This window comes from Vombatus ursinus, unplaced genomic scaffold, assembly GCF_900497805.2.
Source record: "Vombatus ursinus unplaced genomic scaffold, bare-nosed wombat genome assembly UNPS02009062.1, whole genome shotgun sequence".
Lineage (NCBI taxonomy): Eukaryota > Metazoa > Chordata > Mammalia > Diprotodontia > Vombatidae > Vombatus > Vombatus ursinus.
In genome coordinates, this window is record NW_020948840.1 from 3,891,558 (window position 1) to 3,915,556 (window position 23,999).

At 36.7% G+C, this 23,999-nt stretch overlaps 1 protein-coding gene across 2 annotated transcripts in view; it reads right to left on the reverse strand.

The window, feature by feature from the left end:
- Nucleotides 1-445: 445 nt before the first annotated feature.
- The window catches only part of CDH13 (cadherin 13), a 1,255,388-nt gene continuing 1,231,834 nt past the window's right edge, over nt 446-23,999 (reverse strand). For both annotated transcript variants that reach the window (XM_027850548.1, XM_027850547.1), the window contains 3 exons: nt 20,471-20,704; nt 14,437-14,655; nt 446-3,016 (listed from right to left, as the gene is read on the reverse strand). In XM_027850548.1, coding sequence (XP_027706349.1) covers nt 3,009-3,016; nt 14,437-14,655; nt 20,471-20,704 — 461 coding nt within the window. In that variant the 3' untranslated portion in view covers nt 446-3,008. The remainder of the gene's footprint in view (nt 3,017-14,436; nt 14,656-20,470; nt 20,705-23,999) is intronic.

Genomic DNA, 23,999 nt, shown 5'->3' on the forward strand with positions numbered 1-23,999 from the left:
CTAATGTCCATCATGCTCCCTCATTATTAAGAAAATACTGATTCATTCTATCCCTTGTTGTAATGTGTTTCACTATGCCAAGCTGTACATTGCATTGTCTCTGAGAAGTTCTTTAGGGGCCCCTAAGTTTAAAAGTAAAGAACTACTATCCATGTGGTAAAAAGTAAGGAGTTTGAAGGAGAGTCAATAAGATATAGTTGAAATGGCTTCCCCCATATAGACAGACAGCTCCAGTCTACAGTGGCAGCTCATTTAGGTTTTAGAGAGTAGTAAGGTATAAGGGGCAACAGAATGGTCTTTGAGTTGGAAACCTGAGTTCAGGTTCTGACATTGAAATTTATTATTTGTGTATCTCTAAATCTCACTTTCCTTATTTCTATACCTATTATTTTGCTTATTTATTCCTTTATTTTTTTCTGGGGAGGGGAGGAAGGTTGGAGGAGTGTTACCTACCTTACAGGATTATTGTGAGGAAGGGATTTTGCAAACTCTAAAGCTCTATATAAATATGATACAGTTGGAGTGGTGAAGACAACCAATGTTTGAAGCATGTTATTTTTAAGTGCGGCCAGCAGAAGGCCCTTGCTAAATAACGGATGTCAGGTTATTAAACCTGACTCAAATGTCTTCAGGTTCATGTGTATGCATGTGTGTGCTGTGGGAAATGTTCTTTCAGGATGTCCAGGAGCATTGCAGACCCAGGTTTGCCTCAGCGTAGTGAGTCTGTGAACCCCGGGAGGAAAAACATTGCCAAGCAAAGGGCAAGGCCCTAAGCTGGAAGAACAAAGTGACATCTCTTGGTCTCCAAATGGGCTTATGTTATAATTAACACAAAAATGACAGTCACTGAGCAAAAGTGACAGTCATATTTCCTGGTGTTTGGGGCATGTACTGAAGGCAGACTACCAGTGAAGATCATAACGTTCGGTCTGGTTCTGTCATCTCCCTTCTCAGCTAAAAGGGTGACAATCCAAATTGGTCATTAAGACAGTTAAAACTAATTGAGGGACACTACTGTGAGTTCATGACTTTTCAGAACAAACCAGTGTTTATCCCGTAAGACTATTCCACACATCAATGTGATTCACGCAGCATCGGTGGTACTGAGGAGAGCATAAAAAGATTGTTTATGACAAGGTAAAGCCTAGCATGAATGTTACTATTGTATCAGCAAAGAGGCAAAGGATTGGAGAAAGAATCCATACAACACCAGAAAATAGAGAAAAGCTATTATTCAGCAATGTTAACCACCAATACCCATTTATTTCAATGGAGGAAAAAAAAACGCTTTGTATTATGTGCGCGTCCAAAAGATTTACTATTGAAACAAATACAGTGTATGGAGCACTAGCTTTATAACTTCAGGCAAGAAAGACAACATGTGACCCCTAATCACTAGAAAAGTCTGACTAAAGCGATGCAGATGCCAACACCTATTGCATAAGAAAGCATTTTTTTTGTTTTGTTTTGTTTTGTTTTCTGTGGTTAAACCCTTAGTAAGCAACTGCAGTAAAATACTCTAAGACACTTTTCTTACCCTAGTTACTGGCAAGCCCTAAGAAAAGCTACAGTCTGTCACTACTTCTGTTTTCATATAAAAATTTGGTGTGAGCTTTGATGGTTCATGTACAGATTTTATTCACAAGAGAAGGTCTTGGGGCAAGCAGTAGCTGCCTTGTAACCTTTACATGCTCACAGAATGAAAATCATTTCCTCTTCATACATGATGAACACTCTTTCTCATCAGATTTGCAAATAGTGGTGGTTGATTCACCAGAAGGAAAAAAAAAATTACAAGACTTCCTGTATTGTATACGTATATGTATTTGTATAGTTAAAACAAACATGTGTGCGTATTATGTATATATGTATATGTATGTTTCTAGATTTATAAAATACAGTGCTGCTTGTCCTCCTCAGATATGCACATTATCTCACCTGTTGCCAATGGTGGAGTTATCATTTACTGAGGAGAAACAACAGCATCTCTTGGATGACCCATTTCCCTGAAAACTCCAGTGACACCTAGATATTCAAGGTGCATGGACATGCTGGGTTGACGTCCATGCAAAAATATTTCAGCCCTTTGCTTCATACAGGGTTGATATTTCCCCTGCTCTGTGTTCCTTCCAACCTCCCCAGAATTATAGAAGATGATACCAATGGAAATTGGTCTGGAGAGTTATAGAATCCCCTGAGGCTTAGGAGAAGGAATTATTAACTTGACAGAACTTTCTGTTGCATATTCCCTCTTGACAGACCTGCCTGGTAATTTATTACCAGTGGCTAGAGAACTTTTTGCCTCCAGGGCCAAGGTCAAACTGGAGAAGAAAGCCAGGGTACATATGCCAGCTCTGTAGCAACTGGATCTTGGAGCCCCAGTGACAAATGTGGAGCACCTCAGTGCCTTAGTGTGTATCTGGAAGTTGAGCACCCCAAGGTGTTAGCAGCTGCTTTAGCTCAGACTTCACCCTCAACAGCTGGGCTACTCTGTCACTACATCATTTAACCTGTCAGCATGAACAACATAGCAAAACTAACCTATGGTGTATAGTCTCTCTATATAAATACAATGTGTGTATATATACATACGTATACTCATACATATACAAATACCAACCCACAAACAAAGCACTTTGAACAGCTGAATAGCAATATGTCAACAGATATCAAAAACAAGTAGTCATCCTTGAATTTTCTTTTTCTTCCATTCCCAGAAGGTCAAGTGAGATGTCAGGATCCTTCAGTGCTCAGGGTAACTGCACAGCCGTCGCAACTTGCAAGAGGACTCCATCAACTACAAACGAAGGCAGGAGCTGTCAGACACTGGAGCAGAGTTTGAGAAACAAAGTGAAGTCGTAGACAAAACTGAAATCTGGAGCAATCGAGGCCTAGTTGAGAAGTACAGTGACCATAAACTGCAGTCTTCAGATCTGATTTTTTTTCTTCTTTTTCTTTTTCCTGTTGCTATGGCAACTTGGTAGGATAGCTTCAAATGTCAGGAGTTCTTACAGCCCTGGATGATGGAGAATATGCAGAGTTAAGGCAAGGAGATCACAATTTGATGCCCAATGTTTTAGGTACACATTTGATACATTCATAATCAACTATAAGAGACATATTAATAAATGGAGACTGCCCCAGTGAAATTCCCAGTTGTGAACAGTGTTTTTATAAAGAAAAAGAAAGTCATCCCACTGGTCAGAGAGCAAGGGAGGCAGACTCTACTATTGGCATTTTTGGAAAGGTCAGTAATAAACTCTTTACTTTAGACTTACAGCTATGATCACCACTACACCCCGGGTACTCAAACTTTCGTAGTAACACTGTGCTCTGCCATCTAATGCTGGAATAAAAAGTTATTATTAATGGTTTGAAGGTTAAAGGTCTCCAAGGTTGTGTGCTGGATTCTGTGCTACTTAACCTTATGAGCAAAAAAGGAAGGGGTAGCGTGTTCCACAATGTTACAATTGATTAAGATGAGATGGAATAAGCTAAATTAAGACACTGCTTAATACAGACAGGATGCTGATTGGCTTGTTTTTGTAACAAAACTAAGAAGATAGCATTTCATGAGAATAAATATAAAATCTTATACCTGGGTTCCCACAATTCAACTTCAAAAATGCAAAATTAACATGGCTAGACACAAAAAAATGATCTGGGATAGAGTAGTTGGGTTAATGGACTGAAAATTCAGTAATAATAATATTTATAACTTTGCAAAAAATTTTACACAGATTTCATTTGATTTTCACAGTATATCTGGGTGCTCTACTATACCACCTAACTTCCTTAATATGAATATTAATAATAACAATAATAGCACATATATAACATCTACTATGTGGCAGGTATTATGCTTTGTTTTCAAATATTATTTCATTTGATCTTCACAACAGCCCCGGAAGGTAGTTGCTATTATTATCCCCATTTTACACTTGAGGAAAATGAGTCAATCAGATGTTAAGTGATTTGTCCAAAGTCACACAGCTAATAAGTATCTGAGGCTCGACTGTGAACTCAGGTCTTCCTGATTCCTAGGCCAGTGTTCTATCAGCTACACCACCTAGCTGAATCAAGAGAGAAAAAATTAAGCGTCAGGAACAATGGAATCAACAATCTTACTCTACTCTTCTTTGGTCAGAACACTTTTGAAATTCTTTGTTTAGCTCTGGGCTTCACATTTTAGGTAGGAAATAAATACGCTTGAAGGCAACCTAGATGGTGAATAATTATTTTATGATGTTTTTATAGAAATAATCATTTTTAAGAAAATATGTTGAAAGAATAGAGTATATTTAGCTTATGAAAGAGAAAGCAAGAAGTGGGGGCATATGACATATTTTTAAGTAATCATAGATCTGTAATGTTTAGGAGAGTCTAAGTTTTTTTCTTCTTGGCTTCCTAGAAGACAGAACTTGGAAGCAAAAGTGGGATTTCAAAGAAGTAAATTTCAGCTTTCAGGTAAGGAAAACCTAACAATGAGAAGTAAACAAAAGTGGAGTGGACTAAATTGGGAGGTAGTGAGTTCTCTCTTACTGGAAAGATCTTCAAGAAAAGGCCAGAAGACTACTTATTGGTCATGTTACAGTGGTAATTTTTCTGGGATTGGTGGACTACATCACCTCAGATGTCTCTCACACCTCAAAAATTCTGTGACCCTGTGATATTTTAGCAGTCAAGTTCCTGATTGTTTGTGTTCCACTAAAACCCCAAATCTTTTATCATGTAAACTCCTGCCAAGCCATATTACCCACAACCTGTACTTGTATCATTGATTATCTAAATCTAGGCATAGGACTTTGCATTAATCTTTTTTTAATTAATTTTATCTTATGGATCTCATTCAGTCAATAGAATTAAACATTCAAAGCTTCTTAGATCCCAATTCTTTCTCTGAATGGAAAATCTATCCCCTCTAACTTTATGTCACTGGCAAATTCAATGTGTGCCATTTATTCTTTCATCAAAGTCATCAATAAAAATGTTGAACAGAACAGCCCTAGAAAGAACCCATTAGCTTTCTGTTTGAGTCATCCCTCAAGAGAAACACTGAACCAATAATAATCTAAGCTTTCTCATGAGGTTGTTTCAACACCTTTGAATACTCTCAATTTGTGTTATTCAGCCCACATTACATCATATTTTCCACAAGGTTATTATATGAGACTTTGTCAAACACTTTGCTGGAATCAAAACATATAATGTCTATGTCATTATCTTGATCTACTTGCCTAATCATCTTACCAAAAATGGAAATGAGATTAGTCTTACATTACGTGTTCTTGACAAAACTAAGTAATAAAGATATCTTGTTCCCATTTTGCAGATGACAAGACTAAGACCCAATGAAGCCAAATGACTTTTTCAAGGTCAGACAGATAGTTAATGGTAATAATAATATAGCTCACATTTAGATATTGCTTTAAGAGTTGTAACACTTTACATGAATTGTCTCATTTGATTGTCATAATTATGGGAAGTTCTTTTATTTTCCTCATTTAGTGAGAAACCAAAGACTCTGTTAGGTGTAGTGATTGACTCAGTAGAGCACAGCTAGCAAATGTCATATATGAGATTCAAAACAAAATTTTCCGGACTCCAAGTCTAGCAATACTACGCTATAGGCTTCAATAGCTTTAGAATGCACTAAGACTTTTGGGACATCCTGTAGACTAAAGCCAAGACTAAATCCTAGGTCTCGTGTCTTTCAATCAAATTCTATTTTGTGTTCATTTGGTTTCTGAATCTGATAGAGTGAAAGCTTTATAGATGTGGTCCTAACTCCACAGCACAGAAGAGGAGAATTAAGCTGAATTTTGCCACACAAACACATTTTATTATGATGCACATGAACTTAGTTCTTCCTTTTCAGTTTTGTGTGAACAGATAAGTTCTTTGTTTGAGACTGGCAACCACAGCAGTGGTGAATTTCTGAAGTTAATGCACTGTAACATCCACTGCTCTAGTAAACATTTAAAAACTCCTAAAAAAAAATCAACATTTTGACTCTTGAATCAATATCAGTAAGAGTGCAGGACAAATCGGCACAATCAACCTTAGCAAAATAATAGGACATTGCTCAGGCATCAGTAAAAGTTTGAAGTTATCAAGGATCATGTGATTTACAAAAATTTGGGAAAGCCTATGGTCACTCTTGCTCACCTTCCAGAGAAGCTCTTTGTGGTTAAAAAAAAAAGAAAGAAAGAAAAGAAAAAGAAAAGGAAAGAAAAGCAGTTAAAGACAAGTATGGATTTGTGAACTTTTTTCAGTGAGACTAGAGAGAAAATGTGTGTCATCAAAATTAATAATCAAATTTCATAATAAACAAATGCACACAAAGCTTATCTCAAAGTCAGGAAGATCAGGGCTCAAATACTGCTTCTAACACTGACTTTAGGATCCCATGCAAATCACTCAAAGAGTTAATGCCCCCAGGCTACTCTCCAGCATCTAAATTAAAGAGCTTTAGCAGATCTACACTGACAGAAGTTGTTTCTTCTGTAGAGTTCCCTATACCAATAAAATTACAAATGTGATCAAACAAAACAGACAGATGAACAAACAAAAAACCCAACAGTGAACAAGGAGAATACTGACTTTGGAGTCTGGAAACCTGACCTAAGTTCTGACTTTGCCACTATTCTACTTTATGTGTTACCTTTGATATGTCACTTGTACCTTCTAGGTCTCAATTTCCTCCCCTGTACAATGAGGGGGAGGCAGATTAGGTAATATCCAGGGTCCCTTCTAGCTTTCATCTTTAGTCTATGATTTTACATGAATTTTATGACCACCAAAAAAGCTGATAGACACCTGTGAGAACTTGTATGAAAAAATGCAGAAACAAATGAGTAGGAAGAGGAAAGCAACTTATACAACAATAACATTGTAAAGACAAAAGACTCATCAGTGCAATGGTGAACCACAATTCCAGAGGACCAATAAAGTATGCTGCCCACTTCCTGACTAAGAAGTAATGGACTAAAGATGCAGAATGAGACATAAAATTTTGGATATGGACAATGAAGGAATTTGCTTTGTTTAAATATCCATACTTGTCACAAGCCCTGCCCTGGCCCCACCCAAACCTTTCCATAGCTGGGGAGAAGAAAAAGGAGGAGTAAGAGAGAAGAGAAATACATGTTAACTGAAAAAATATATAAAATATTGGTGTTTTTTTTAAAGCTGTTAAGAGTGAACATTCTACAGTTATGCTGCCAACCATGCTTACTTTGCCCAAGAACACAATAATTCAGCATTGTTGATGACTAGGTCTTCCCCTCTGATTCCCCTTCCCCCATACTTTTATGAAAGGTGCATTTTTGGCCATTAGATGTATATACAATCAAGGAATTATCTTCAGGCTATATTCTGAAAACATTATATGTAGTCCTAGGAGGACAAATGGGAGCAAGAAATTCTGTCTGAATTATTTAAGCTTGTCTCCTCATTTTCCTCATTCACCAGATAATGGCTACTTAGATGGCACTTTAGTTTCAAAAGAGTAGAGTTAGACTCAATGCTAACACAGTTAGAAAATGTCCTACTGATAGGCTATACTTACAACATGGGTACAGTTAATTCTGATGTGCCACAATTATAACTATGTTTATAATTGTAACCATGTAACCATATGCTAACACTCAGTCCGTATATACTATGAGTACATGGGAAGCACCTACATGGCATGTAATTAAAATTGCTGATCTGTCTTTATGCTCAATCTGAGAGAAATAAAAGTGCCACATTATATGCAAGGACCTAAATTATTTTATATCCTTTCTTGGGATTAATTGGGTTTACAACAAAATTATGACCAAGATCCGTGATCTCATCATTGTGAGTCTGATAACATCCTAAGTCTGAGTCACTGTAAGTAAAGTAAGAAGCCTTACAGCCATTATAGACCCTATAGATTTCTTAACAAACTCTGCACACTATAGGGCAGTGACATTCACTTCAATTCCTGGAAAAATTATTGATCAATAAAGAAATGGTTGATTGACCTCTAGAAGACGAAGCAGTGATTACAAAGACCCAGGATGATTTCATCAACAGTAAGTCATGCCACACTAAACTCATTCTATTTTTTTTCAACAGGATTAATAAGCTGGTAGATGAGGGGAAGGCTGGAGATATAATTTACTGATTTTTAGCAAAGATGTTTATAAACAATCTCTTCCTAGTCTTAGGGACATAATGGAGAGATCAGATTCAATTATAATAGAAATAGAGGGGTTGATGGCCGAACTCAAAGGATAGCTGTTAATGGTTCCATGTCAATGTGACAGGAATTCTCCAAAAGAGTCTTCCAGGGATCTGTGCTTGACCATGTTCTGTTTAATATTTTTACAAATACCTTGGATGAATATATACATTGCAGTCTTATCAAATTTACAGATTAAAAAAAAAACAAAAACAAACAAACAACAACAACAAAAAAAACATGGCAAGAGTGGCTCCCACACTAGAGAATTAAGGGAGGATCCAAAAGAATCTTGACAAGCTGGAGTATTGTGCTGAATCCAAGATTAAATGCAATTGGGTAAAACAATTTCCTCAGAATAAGACATGGGATTTATTTTTAGACAGCAGCTGTTTTGACAAAATGTGGAAGTTAGTGGACTACAAGCTCAACATGTCAGCCATGTCATATCATGTTAAAAAAAGCTAATGTGTTCTTGGGGTACATTAAGAGAGGCATTAGGGGTAGCTAGATGGCCCAGTGGATAGAGTGCTGGCCTTAGAGTCAGGAGGACCTGAGCTCAAATCTGGCCTCAGATACTTGACATTTACTAGCTGTGTGACCCTGGGCAAGTCACTTAACCCAAATTGCCTCACCAAAAGCAAAAACAAACAAACAAACAAACAAACAAAAAGAGAGAGAGGGAGAGAGAGAGAAAAAGAGAGAGAGAGGTATTAAGAGAGCCTTTAAGTAATAAGGAACCTGTAACCCTACTGTACTCTATCCTCATCATACTTCGTCTTCAATACTGTATTCAGTTCTGGGCAGCATGGTTTAAAAGGAACATTGATAAAACAGAGTGTTCAAAGGAAATAAACCAGGATAGTGAAGTATCTTGAGTCTATGTTATATCTGGAATCATTTAAGGAACTGAAAATGTTTAGATTGGAGAAGACTTGAAGACTAGGGGTGAAGTGAGGAGGGACTACCAGGGCATTATAGATGTAAGCATTTGAAGAGCTGTCATATGGAGGAAGAATCTGATTTTTTTTTCCTGTTTGAATCCAAAAGGCAGAATCAGGAGAAAAAGGATGAAGCTACAAAGGAAAATTTAGATTCAAGGTCAGGAAAACTTTCCAACAATTGGAAGTCCTCCAAAGCATAATGGGCTGTTTTGAGAGTTGGTGAGTTCCGCCTCTGTGGTTTTCAAGCAAAGCCAGGATGACTACTCACCACAGTGTATTCTAGTAGGGATTTATTCTTTTGTAGGTTGAACTAGATTGTCTCTGAGGACTCTTCCAACTCTCAAATATTATTTTGTGACTTGCCAAGGGTAAAGAGCTGGTTTCAAATATCAGAGACAGTTTGAATGCTGGTCTCCCTAATACCAAAACCACCACTTTATCCCATATACCAGGCTGCTTCTTTGTGCAATTATTAAGATAAAGAAATCATTTTAGGACAGAAAGTAAGAACAGATTTAAATTGCAACATTAAGGCTATGTAGCTTTTAGTAGATTCATTAATGCAAATGGAGACTTAGTTCAGGTCTTCATGGCTGCTTATTTATCATATATCTCACAGCTAATCAATTGTTGATCTACTCCTGAATGGATGACAAATGATTTAAACAATTGTTTAATCAACTATTGTTTGTCTGAGCAATGAATGATCTGGATGACCGTTCAGACTGCTTAGTCATCTTAAAACTACTCAAAGACATAGGGTCTTACCTATTTGGTTATCTGGGGCATTTCAAGTGCTATTATTCTTTTAACTTATAAAAAAAAAATTGTCTCTTTCCCTACTCTCAATTTATGAACTGCAGAAGAATTCCTTTAATAGTCTCTTTTTAAAGAGAATTCTCTTTGATATTTTTATTCTTATTAAGAATCTTTCAATGACATTCCAAATCTGAGATTATAAAGAGTATAACACAAAACTCATTAAGTCAGCATCTATCACTAGGTGTCAAAAGCTCATGCAACCCATTCATGTCTGCAGAGTATCCCTCCTGCCTCCCACCCTCTGAATTTATATTATTTCCACAAGGAGGAACCAATTAGGCCAAAACACTGAAATTTATTTTTCTTTCTTCTTTTTTTTGAAAGAGATTGTAACGAACAGAATGATGAATCAAAAACTTGCTTCCCAAGTTTAGCTTTCATATAGCATAAGACATTTCTTGTAGCATAAGACAACCAGCCTAGATCTCTCAAAGAACAAAGCTAAAATAATTCAGCAACTTTTACATGTCAAGAAGACTTTCCTTCAAGTAGAGTTAGTAATTTGAAAAATATCTCTAAAGTTCTTTAAAAATTTCAAACTTAAGTCTTTCCTTTTATAAGAGGAAAACCTTTAGAATTTGGTGGAAAAATGATTTTTTTTTCAAAAATTAACTTGAAATTTGAAGGAAAAAAACATACTATTTTTCAGTGTGGAAAGATTTATTCTAATTTGGAGAACAAAAGAACATTTCAGGGCATAGAAAAAGCATGTTATATTTTATCCTGTGCCCAAGTCTTGATCAATATAAAGATGTGACACAAGCAAATTAGTTTAAAGCCTAAGGAACATCCATTACTCCCCATCTGTCTATATCACACTGTTTTCTTGGTGTGTCATTTTTCTCTTCTTTTCCTCCTCTGGATTTTCCTCTTAACCAACCACAACTAAAAACAAACAAACAAACAGACAGACAAACAAAAAAAAAACCAACTAAATTCTGTTTTCATCGTGTAGTATTCATTCAGCATTACTCATGGCTTTTCAAGTATTCCTAGAGGCTATCCTGTATACTCACGGCAAGCCCAGTCTGGATTGAGTGGAAGGAGAATAAGTTCCCTAGGATTCAGAAAATATTCAGTCAATTAGCATTTATTAAGAACCTACTATGCCCCAGGCACTGTACCAAGTGCTGGGGATAAAAAAAGAGGCAAAAGAAAATCCTTGCCCTCAAGGTGCTCACAATCTAATGGAGGAGATAACCAGCAAATAAATATGTGTAAACAAGTTATACACAGGATAAATCTTAAATAAGTACCAAAGGAAAGGGGCTATAATTAAAAGGGATTAGGGAAGGTTTTCAACAGAAAAGGTAGAATTTTAGCTGAGAGTTGAAGCTTCCTTCAAAAGGCAGAAAACCTGGGGTAGAAGGGAGGAGATATAAGATACAAGAAGACTAGAAAGGTGATGGGGGTGGGGGAGGCCCAGGTTGTGAAGGTCTTTGAATGAGAAACAGAATTTTGTTTTTGATCTTGGAGGTGATAGGGAAACATTGGAGTATATTTATTTAGGGAAGATTATAGTCAATCCAACCAATGCTTTAGGAGAATCACTCTACTGGCTGAATGGAGGATGGATTGGAGACTTGTGGCAGGCAAACCAACCAGCAGGCTATTAGAATAATTCGGGAATGAGATGATAAGAATCAGCACCAGAGTGGTGGCAGTATCAGAGGAGGGAACAGGGTTTATTCAAAAGATGTTGCAAAGCTGAAATTGACAGGTCTTAGCAACTGACAGGATATAGGGGTTGAGTGATAGTAAGGATTTGAGTATAACACATAGGTTGTGAGTCTGGGGGACTGGGAGGATGATCCTATCCTCAACTGTAAGAGGAATATTTGAAAGGAGGTTTTAGGGGATAAAAATAATGAACTCAGTTTTGGACATGTTGAGTTAGGCATCTAGATACTGGAGATGTGAGATTGGAGGTCAGCAGGGTGGTTGGGGCAGGATACATAAAACAATTGAAAAGGTCCCCCATCTCTATTTTAGAGTTCTGTGTTTTATGGAGGAAATTACTATTTTATGCTATCATCCCATAGCCGTGTTGTGGCTATCATCATAATCTATATTTGTATGACCAAAACAAAACTTTTGTCACATCCCCCCCCAAAAAAAATACACTTCCCAATGTGTCAAATATAGTATTCTGTGAATATAGTGGCTGCTTCATAACTACTTGTTGAATGAATTCTGAAAGCCTGATAATCAAATTCCAAAGAAATAATGAAATTCAAAGTCTAACAGCGTGGGCCTTCCATTTATTCCATGTGATCTTGTCAATCCCTACATGTCTTAGGACCACCTGTGGTGATGCAGCCAAGCCTGTATGCTTTGCTTTGTGAGTTGTTGAAAATGCCAATTTACCTTTAAACTCCAAATTGGCTTGCTTCCATGGTTTGGAGTCTGTTGTTTGCGGCACTACATTTGTAAAATGTTAAGGGAAAATAAACTAGGTGGTTTGATGGGGTGAGTGGAGGAAGGGGGGTGTTGCACTCCTTTCCAAAGAAAAGGCCAGGGAAATGAGGATGGGTTAATGCCTAGGCTGAAGCTTGTTTTCAGCACAGGGCACATCTTTGTTCCCCCACACCTGAGCCTCTTCACACTCAGTTTGACAAATTAATTCCACTGCAGTCAGGAATCATTGAATTCAGGTAATTTCTTCCCACCCACTGCATTTCTCATTTCCTGCATAATCACTGCTGTGACTGCCACTGCCCAAACCCTTTAGTGAACTGGCTTAAAGTGGATGTAGGCCTAGAGGATCACTTTGACCCAAAACAAGGACTATAAACCACTTTTGCTGCTTGAACTAAAAGCTTTTTCTAATGCAGGACCTAGGGCAAATTTAAATAATAATTGCAATCAGTATTCAGACAATTTAGAGGAAAGACAGGCTGTGTTTATGGAATGAAAACCATTGGGTTAAAACAACAACAACTACAACAACAACAACACAGGAACAACTGGGGCACTCTGGTATTCTCAGATGCATTCATGGTCAATTTAGATCACTGTGTACCTAAGTCAAATAACAGCAACTTTTAGAGTGGTTGAGATATCCTGAGTCCCTTGAAAACTGATGCTTCCAAGGATGGGCACTAGAAAACTCACAGCCGACAGGATTCTGAGATCTGGGTAACAGATTCTTTCATTCAGGTAGTATCACTCTCCTTGTCCTTTTACTCCTGGGGAAGTAACAGGAGGGCATAGACCCTTGCACTCAGTCCTAGTACTGTTTGTGGCAACCTGGTCTACCCAGCCTTGGTCTTCTAGAGCTCCTGATTTTAGCCAGAGGCAACAGCTGATTTTCAATTATCAGCCAGGCTTCTAGGGTAAGCTCAGGCCTGTAGCCACTACAGCTGTGAAGTGGACTTGGGTGGGGTGGAGGGCCTAATTATCAAATGGATAAGGTAAGAGAGATCTAGTACACCCTCATATTTTTACTTATAACCTTCCAGGGCTTTGCTCTTTGACCTGAGTTTTCAAACACAGACACAATTTTGTCACAACTATCATGAGTCCTACCAGGCATTCTTTTTTCCAATATCTTCTTCAGTCTTGATAGAACCCTCCCATAAGAATTCTTTGGCATCTCTCCTCCCAAACCTTCTCCATTACATAATCCTTAACTCTTTTCTTTTATATGTCCTTTATGATTTCTCCTCTTCATCATAGGCTCCTTAAGCTTTTTTTTTAAACTGTATATCAGCCCCATTCCAACCCTTTTCTTCTCATCCATTACGTACTCTCAATTTTTCTTTTTTCTTTCTTTTTTTTTTTTCCTACACAGGATCATAGAGCTAAGGGTAGAAGGATCTTTAGGGGACATATAGTCCAACTTCCTTTTTTTTTTTCTTTTAACAGTTGAGAAAACTGATACCAGAGAGAAAAGGGGACTTGATTAGCTAAGGTCACAGTCAGTTGCAAGGTCTCTGACCCATTTGTCTCTTCTCTTGTCACCCCAAAATTTTATCCACATATTATGACTCCTAAATCTTCATTATTTCCCCAAGTTATTTCCCCATTATTTCTCTTCTCTGGCATATCTTCCCTAAGTCTTCTCTCTGTGTCTCCTCCCAAGTCTTTTCTTCTATTATCTCCACACATACTCTCTTCTCTATTATGTTCCTTCATGCATCTTCTCTTTTGTTTTTCCTATGAGTGGCTTTTTATGTATCTCTTCCCTGCCTAAGACTGCTCTCATCAACACTAGCTCATTTTCTCACTTCTTTGAGTGATTTTGATGAGTAATTTTTGCACCATGGACAGAATGGCCAGCAATCAACCATTGGGGAATGGCCTCCAACTTCAACCTCTAAGCATTTGTTCATGGACATATAGATTCCACTTAAGAAGTATCTCACCAAGAATATGTGTTTTTGGAAAAAATACATGGAAATGACTCCCATGAACACATAACAAATGGCATTTTCCCATGGCTTAGGCTCAACTTACATACTAAGCTGAAGAGTGAAAGAAGCAGTACTAAGGTGGTTCTGATATGTGGGATCCCAGCTGAGCTGCAGTCCATTTTAGATTTCTTACAGGAACAAACTTGCACTCTGAGCTCCGTGGTGTTAGACAAAGGTGGCTTGCCCGAGTCCGTCACCATGACAGGTAGATTGTAGTTGGCTTTCTTCAGGTTTTGAAGAAGGCTTACTTGGGCATGCGTGTCTGGAAGGAAAGAGACATGAATAAGGAGACTGTGACAGACTTTCTCAAAGAGAATATGATTTAGTATCCCACTCAGGCAACACACTCATTTTTGTCAGGAAATATTATCAAATTCAATTCAAAAAACCTCCAGATATTTATTAAACATCTACTATGTGCCAGGCACAAGGGATATAAGCACAAAGAATGACTGAGTTTGAACTGCATATAAATCATTAAGTCACCTTTTACATCTTCATGGATTTCTCCTAGGTTGGTCTCATTTCTACTTTGGATTGAACTTATTTAAGAAACACAAAAAGTCATTGCAAGTTATAGTTGAAAAATATAACCAATTATAGGATTTTCCTGCCTTTGAGTCATATTGATAATGCCATTTTTTTCTCTCTTAGAATTCTCTTGAGTTTTCTTCCAATGACCCAAATTTTACCCATCCTTCCAGTACAGTGCAGGTCCAATGACATCCTCCCTGAATATACCAGTCCCAATTCTTAAGAAGAAAAACAACAATCTGCTACTGGAATTGCCCTGAACACACTTTCAAAGAGTCTGCATAAGATGAGTTTATATTGCAATATGTGTATTTAATGACAAAAAAGCAGTTATTTTATCTTCCTGTGCAACAGAATGAAAAACGTTAAGTAGAAAAGAGTAAAAGTAGCATAGTGTGTTCTTCCAGAGTAGTTCTTATCTGAACTCCGTCAAAAAAGATAGATAAGAATGAGATGGCGGAGGATAGGAATGAACATGAAAACAACAAACAATAACTCAGATTTATACAGCAATTCAAGTTTTACCCATGAGTTTGATCACAGCAAGCCTTCGAGGTATGTAGTGCAGGTATTGCCATCCTCATTGTACAGATGTGAAAACCGACTCAGAGAATCTAAGTTATTTAAACATGATCTCACAGCTAGGAAATACATGAGATAGGACTAAACTCAGGTGTACTAACTCTAAGACCTGTTATCTTTACATGGCACTAGACCACAATGCCTCTTCCACATGCTCTGAACTTCTAAAGCACTTGGGATCTGAATCACACAATTCATACTTTATTTATACTACTCACTCATTTCCAGAATATGTATCCTATTACCTCATCAGATGTAAATCACTTGACAGCAGAAACTCTGTTTTGTATTACTCAATAACTAAAAAATTGAATTCAATTAAAAGTGATCAAGTGCCTACTGTAAACAAAGAAGAGCTCTTTATAAATGGTGTTCTTGTCTGTGGATGATATTGTGCTGGCTGATCCAAGACCAGAAGCATAGCAAGAGCCATAACCACCAAAAACTATTTGTCCTAACTGTACATACGATAAAAACAAACCAACAAACAACTCAATGAAGAATGTCTATTATACAGACTATGGTGTTAAGTTAAATGGATCATTTATAGAGTTGTCCATTAGTTATCTTTACCTTCGACAGAAATTGGCATTGGATACAGATTTGGGACCAGAATTAAATAGGAGGAAAAGAAAATAGATTGGATTGTCTGTAGGAAACTATAGAGACTATTTAATGACTCACACTTTTCTCCAAGATTAATACCAATATTCCATTAGTTATGAAAGTGATAGAACACTAGTCAACTAGATAGTGTAGTGGATAATAATAATAACAACAATGATGATGTTATTAACAATTATTAATAATAATAGCTAACATTTATATAATGTTTATGGTGCCTGGCACACTGCTAAACACTTTACAATTATTATCTCATTTGATCCTCACAACAACCCTGGGAGGTAAGTGTTCTTATTATCTCCTTTTTACAAACAGAGGTTAAGTGTCTTAGGCAGGATTTGAACTCAGGTTTTCCTGACTCCAGGTCCAGCTCTCTACTACCTAGCTGACTAGACTTGGGGCCAGGAGGATGTAAGTTCAAAGTCTGCCTCAAATAGCAGTGTGACCCTAAGCAAGTTTCTTAATCTCTCTTAGTTTAGCTTCCCTATCTGGATTTATACCAACTCACAGGTATATTGTGATGATTAAAGAAAATGAATGTAAAGAGCTTTGCAACCATTAAAGTACTTTGTAAATATCAGTAATTTTACTGTATCAGTGTCTGAGAATTAACAATAAGTATCACTCGGGACAATAGCAAGGGATATTTTGGGTGTAATCAGACTGCAACACCTTATGAAGAAGAAACAAAATAATATATAGCAAAAAAAATGGATGTGCTGTTGGAAAAGAAGAGGGGCTTGTCATGTGGTGAGAGGGAGGGATACCTGTTGGAAGGCCCATATGCTCTACTCATATCCTTGCAATGTCAAGAGAATGAAAATCCCCTTGGGTTTGAGTGGACCCCTTGGGCCAATTTATGGGAAGTCAAGGAGAAGACTCTTATCCATACATGGGTTGCTATCTATAACACTCAATGAAATGTACAGAATGGAGAGACATTTAGGGATACACAAAGCACATAACCTTTGCTTGTTGACAGAGTAAGAAATAAAATTAAATACTGAAACCCAGTAACAAAACATAGAGTCTTTTTGGCTATGTGCCTGTTTCCCCCCCCACCCCAACTCTCAGACCATTGCAATATATTCATTAGGATTCTTATTACCAGTTAAGCCTCATTTATTCACAGTGGGGGGAAAATGTCATACCAGTAACATATCAGGTCTGTGGTTATTTGACCAGGACAAGCACCTGGTTATAGTTTTTAGAAATATTTTCTTGCATTTATATTCCTTTATATCATAGGATCAACATCACAGAATTTAGAGTTGGAAGACTATGAAGTCATCAAATATAGTATACATTATGGTATCTAGTGCATGTATATATATATATATATATATACACACATACATATATATTTTATTCATGAATTTCAGGAGGTGATGAAACCAGCTCCTACTGGCTCACAAGAGGTGATTATTAAATTTTCAAGGTAAGCATTTGCACCTGGCAACTCAGCAAACACTGCAAATCGGACCTTGATATATTGTTTTGCTGATTGTCTAGACTTTAAAACGTGATGTAGAAAATTTTAATAATGTAGACAACTAAACAATGGGTTGTTTTACATTTTTGAGAGCCAATTGTTAAGCATTTGCCATCATATCCAGAATATTATATATGTATGTATATACATAATATACTAATATAGAATATACACTATACATATACATAGTTACATGTATTATATATACTGTGTAGTTTTGAATCTTGCAAAATGCATTTTATGCCATTATTTCACTTTATTTTTGTAATAACTCTATTAAATAAGCCCTATCTTTATTATTAACTCCATTTTATAGATGAAGAGACTAAAACTGACAGTGATTAAATGACTTATCCAAGGACACATGCCAGTTAGTGTCTGAGGCAGGATATAACCTAGATTATAAATTCAGCCTTTCCTGTCTCTCCAGTGTAATCCCACATTACTCCCCTCCTCACATTTTTTTTTCAATCCAACCAATAGCAGCCCATTTGCTGTTTTACACACATAGCCTTCCGTTTCTCATCTCTGCAATTGGATGTACCTCATACCTATGAAAGATTCCCTCCTCATTTCTGCCTCTTGGAATCTCCGGTTTCCTTCAAGATTAAGGTCAACCATGACCTTATACATGAAGCTTTTCCTGATCACTTCAAGTATTAGTGAACCCCCTCTTCAAAACCCCTTGCATTCTTTTTGTATAAACTATACATATATATATATATATGCACATATATATAGTTTATATGTATATATATTTATTTAATATATTGTATGTATGCTTGTTGTCACCATTTGTCAAGCACCAAACATGTATTAAGCACTAAATAATCGTTTGCCACTTGGTAAGTTGATGCCTTGTTGAAATAAAACTGCATGCAAGTAAGAAAAAAAAAAGAGGTAGATCAGCTTATGCTGACAACAACTGTCCATCCATGATACCTTGTAAAACCTCTTTTTACTAACCTATAAACCACTATTTGCCTTCATTGAATTAGACCATCATCAAAATCAATAAATATGTTTTAAGGACCTACACCATTGTCTTCAGAAATTATAATAAAATAGGAAACTCTTTGACTTAGAATGAATTTGAAGTTCTAATTAGAATAGTACACCAGAGTGAATCTAGGCTAGGAAGAGTAAGAGTGAATTGTAAGTGTGGAAGTGGGAAACTGGAGTTTAGCGCATGATTTTTTTTGTTTCTTACGGGAGAGAAAGGGTTATATCTGCTATAAAGAACAGCCAACAGCTGGCTAGAAATGAGATTCAAGAACCTGATTGAGTGTGATGTATAGTAAGTAACAATGTTTCAGGTGTACAGGGCAAGGTCTTCAGTGCCTCCTTTAAAAAAGTAAATTGTATGATGCTTTTGTATGGGAGAAGGACATGCCTTTGCAAACCATACTATATTGTATTACAGTAGATGGGAGGTTTACACAGCTGAGTCTCTTTCAAGGACCCAGAACAAAGAAAGAGTTGGGATGACCTACATGGAGGATGTAATAAAATGAAGAAAGCAGAACAAAGGAGAAAGGTCAAGAACTCAGAAAGGAAGATCTAGAGAGTGAAAGACAAGGAATTATCAAAGGAAGCCCCTTACCCATAAAGAAGAAGCTAACAGAGGTGAAGATGAAGATATTAAAATACTTATGAATCTATAAAATAGCCAGTGGAAAAAGTTCTAGATTTTTAACTCAGATGACTTGAGTTAAAACAGCTGTTCTGCCTGTGTTATCTTGGGCAAGCTAATCCACTTCTGTGGACCTCAGTTTACTCACCTTTAAAATTGAGGGATTACACTAAAGCAGGGGTTCTTAAAATCTTTGTCATAGACCCCTTTGGCGATCTGATGAAGCCTATGGAAGCTTTCTCATGAAAATGTTTTTAAATGCATAACATGAAATAGATAAAAATATAAAGCAAGCCAAAACCTGGTGAAAATAAAGATCCTTGTGTGTTACATAATGTTATGTTGTGATATTAGACACACACATACATATGTATATATATAAACATATCTACTTTACATATATGTGTATTATACAAAAACATTACCATAAGCATAGACTCTCTGAAATCTATCCACGGATCCCCTGATTGTGGACCCCAGGTTAAAAGCTATTGGCCTAGATAATCTTTCAAATTCCTTCCAACTTTATGAAGAAGTAGAGGTTTCCTGTGGTGTATTATATGACCAACTGCTAGCTGAAATCAGCATAAGGTTTTGGGAGAGGAGTCATGAAATACGCTGACTTCTAGATCAGAGAAAAAGGAGGAAGAGTATGGTAGGGGAAAGAGGTCATGGTGATACTTAGTCTCTGAATAAACCACACAAGGAAGCTTTTGGAACAAGTTATCAGAAGTAATAGGGAACAGAAGAATAGGCAAGATAAAATTACACCAAAAAAGATTTATGGTAGCTTATGAAAAGAAAAAAGGAAAAAGGACAAAGCACAAAGAATCACAATTGTGGGCATACAATCTTTCTGACTGAATAGATATTTTAAAGCCAAAATATATGTAAAATAAACAAGTCAAAAAGGTAAAGTACACAATAGAAAAGATCAAAGTAAAATTTGAGAACTTGAATAGGATAATAAACATGTATTGTTTTTTATAAAATGTGTATATGTAGTATCCGAGCTTAGGTTGTTGGTCTGTTTGGTGGTGGGAAAAAATCACAAATATAGCAATGTGTATTTTATGTAAATATCGATCATGATGCAATAGTATTGTAAGAATGGGATCATATTGGTGAAAGAGCTCAGAGTTCTTTGGAATAAAGACTTGCATAAGGCCAAAATTCTAATAATAATAAAAAAAGATTGTTTTTTGGACTTACCATTGATCTTGGAAATTTTCCAGAATTTATCAGAACCCGTTTGTTTATTCAGTTCAAATTTGAATGGATCAGTGTTTGGGTGGAGATCCTTATCTAATGCTCCCAGAATGACCACATTGAGATCTTTGGCATCATCACAGACTTTGGCAAGTGTAGGGTAAATGAGAGGAGCATTGTCATTCACATCTTCCAGTCTTATCTGTAAAGTCCCAGTGCCAGTTGCAGGAGGATCACCTAAAGAAAGGGGGGAAAAAAGACACATATAATTTTAGAACTGGTCTTTATTCCCTAGAACGGAGAGTATATACCACCATATTTACATAGTCCTAGTTTTACAAAATGTGATTGAGATCTTTAATTTCATCAATCATTTCCACAAGGAGTTATCAAAGTACACCAGAACAGAAAATCTAACGACCAACTCAAGCCTTCATTAAGCACCTACTATGTACAAGATCCTACACTAGACCCTGGGAATATAAAGGCAAAATCAAAATACTTTCCCATATATATGTGTATATATGGATGGGATACATATATATATATATATATATATATATATATATATATATATATATGGGACATCCCATCCATATATGTCATATGTGTGTGTGTGTGTGTATGTATATGTATCCAAGTAAATACAAAGGATACACAAAATAAATACAATGCAGGTTCAGGAAGGAGGTAGGGGAGGATCAAGAAAGACTTTGGGTAGGAAGCAACAACCAAGTTGAACCTTGAAGGAAATTAGGGATGCCGGGGCCCAAAGGGAAGGAAGGAGAGTGACTGCAGTACTAGATCACAGAAGAGAAATCTGAGCTGGATAGGTAGATTAGGGAGTTGGGTCTAGAGGGGATGATTAAATCCATTTGGATTGATGAGATCACTAAGAGATAGTATAAAGGTCAGGATTCTCTAAAACCAATATTTTACCTTTACAACTAGAAATCTTTCACAAAAAGTCTATGTTAATACATTTTAGGTAAATTGAGAAGGGATACAATTATACAGATGAATGATGAAATGTCCCTAATCCCTAAAAATAATACATTCAAAATTTTAAAAAAAATCACAACAACCAACAAATGAATGAAAATTGATTTAATAAAGAATAAAAACCAATAAAATAATAGCAGAATGATTACAATCCTCTCACTTGTTTTTCTTTTTTTAAATAAATTTATTTATTTTTAGTTTTCAACGTTTACTTCCACAAGATTTTGAGTTCCAAATTTTCACCCCAACCTGCCCCTCCCCCACCCCAAGATGGTATGCATTCTGAATACCCCTTCCCCTAGTCTGCCTTCCCTTCTATCTCTCCCCCCACTTCTCTTATCCCCTTACCCTTCTATTTTCCTGTAGGGTAGGATAGATTTCTATACCGCATTTTCTGTATTTCTTATTTCCCAGTTGCATGTGAAAACATTTTTTTTAAACGTGTTTTTAAAACTTTGGGTTCCAAATTTTCTCCCTTCCTCCCTCCCCAGACACCCTTATTGAAAAGGCAAGCAACTCAATATAGGTTATACGTGTGCAGTTATGCAAAACACTTTCATAGTAGACATGCTGTGAAAAACTAACTCTATTTCCCTTAGTTCTATCCCACTCCCCCATTTATTCTGTTCTTTCTTTTGACCCTGTCCCTCCTCAGAAGTATTTGCTTCTGATTACCCTCTTTCCCAACCTGCCTTCCTCACTATCATCCCCCTACTCTTTTGTCCCCTTCCCCCCCATATTTTGCTGTAGGGTAAGACAGATTTCCATACCCAATTGAATGTTTAGGTTATTCCCTCTTTAAGTCAAATCCTATGAGAATAAGAATCACTCATTCCCTCTTACCTTCCCCTGTTTCCCTTCCATTGTAAGAGCCTTTTTTTCTGTTTTTTTTTGTGAGATAATTTACCCTGTTCTACCTCTCCCTTTCTCTTTCTCCCAGTATAATCCTCTCTCACCCCTTAATTTTATTCTCCAGATATGACCCCTTCATTTTCAACTCACTCTGTGCCCTTTATCTATCTATCTATCTATCTATCTATCTATCTATCTATCTATCTATCTATCTATCTATCTATATACATACATATAATTTTTTCCCTCCAACTACCCTAGTACTGACAAAGGTCTCATGAGTTACAAATATCATCTTTCCATGCAGGAATGTAAACAGTTCAACCTTAATAAGTCTCTTATGATTTCTCTTTCCTGTTTACCTCTTCATGTTCCACTCGAGTCTTGTACTTGAAAATCGAATTTTCTACTCAGCTCTGGTCTTTTCATCAAGAATGCTTGAAAGTCCTCTATTTCACTGAATGACCATTTTTTACCCTGCTGGATTATACTCAGTTTTGCTGGGTAGGTGATTCTTGATTGTAATACTATCTCCTTTGCCCTCCGGAATATTATATTCCATGCCCTGCGGTCCCTTAATGTAGAAGCAGCTAAATCTTGTGTTATCCTGATTGTGTTTCCACAATATTTGAATTGTTTCTTTCTGGCTGCTTGCAATATTTTCTCCTTGACCTGGGAACTCTGGAATTTGACTACAATATTCCGAGGAGTTTTCCTTTGGGGTTCTGTTTCAGGAGGACATCGGTGGATTCTTTCAATTTCTATTTTGCCCTCTGGTTCTAAAATATCAGGGCAGTTTTCCTTGATCATTTCTTGAAAGATGATGTCTAGGCTCTTTTTTTGATCATGGCTTTCAGAGAATCCAATAATTTTTAAATTATCTCTCCTGGATCTATTTTCCAGGTCAGTTGTTTTTCCAATGAGATATTTCACATTGTTTTCTAATTTTTCATTTTTTTTGGATTTGTTTTACAGTGTCTTGATTTCTCATAAAGTCACTAGCTTCCAATTGCTCTATTCTAATTTTTAAGGAAGTATTTTCTTCAGTAATCTTTTGGACTTCCTTTTCCATTTGGTCAATTTTGCTTTTTAGGGCATTCTTCTCCTCATTGGCTTTTTGGACCTCTTCTGCCATTTGGGTTAGGCTATTTTTTAAGGTGTTATTTTCTTCAGTATTTTTTTGGGTCTCCTTTAGCAGGCTGTTGACTTGTTTTTCATGATTTTCTTGCATCACTCTCATTTCTCTTCCCAGTTTTTCCTCTATTTCTCTTACTTGCTTCTCAAAATCCCTTTTGAGCTCTTCCAAGGCCTGGGGACTGATTCATATTTTTCTTGGAGGCTTTGGATGTAGGAGCTTTGGCTTTGTTGTCTTCTTCTGGTTGTATGTTTTGATCTTCTTTGTCACCAAAGTAAGATAATATAGTCTGACTCTTTTTGTGCTGCTTACTCATGATCCCAGCCAATTACTTGAGTTTTAAACTCTTTGTTAAGGTAAGAGTCTGCTTCCAATGTGGAGAATGTACTGTCCCAAGCTTCAGGGGTTTGTACAGCTGTTTTCAGAGATACTTCTAGGGACCTGAAAAGTATCAGTTCTTCCAAGGTGCTATGATAAAGGGTGAGGTGTTTCCTCTCCACCACCACAACAAGCTCCACCACACCAGTGCTCCTCCTCACCTCA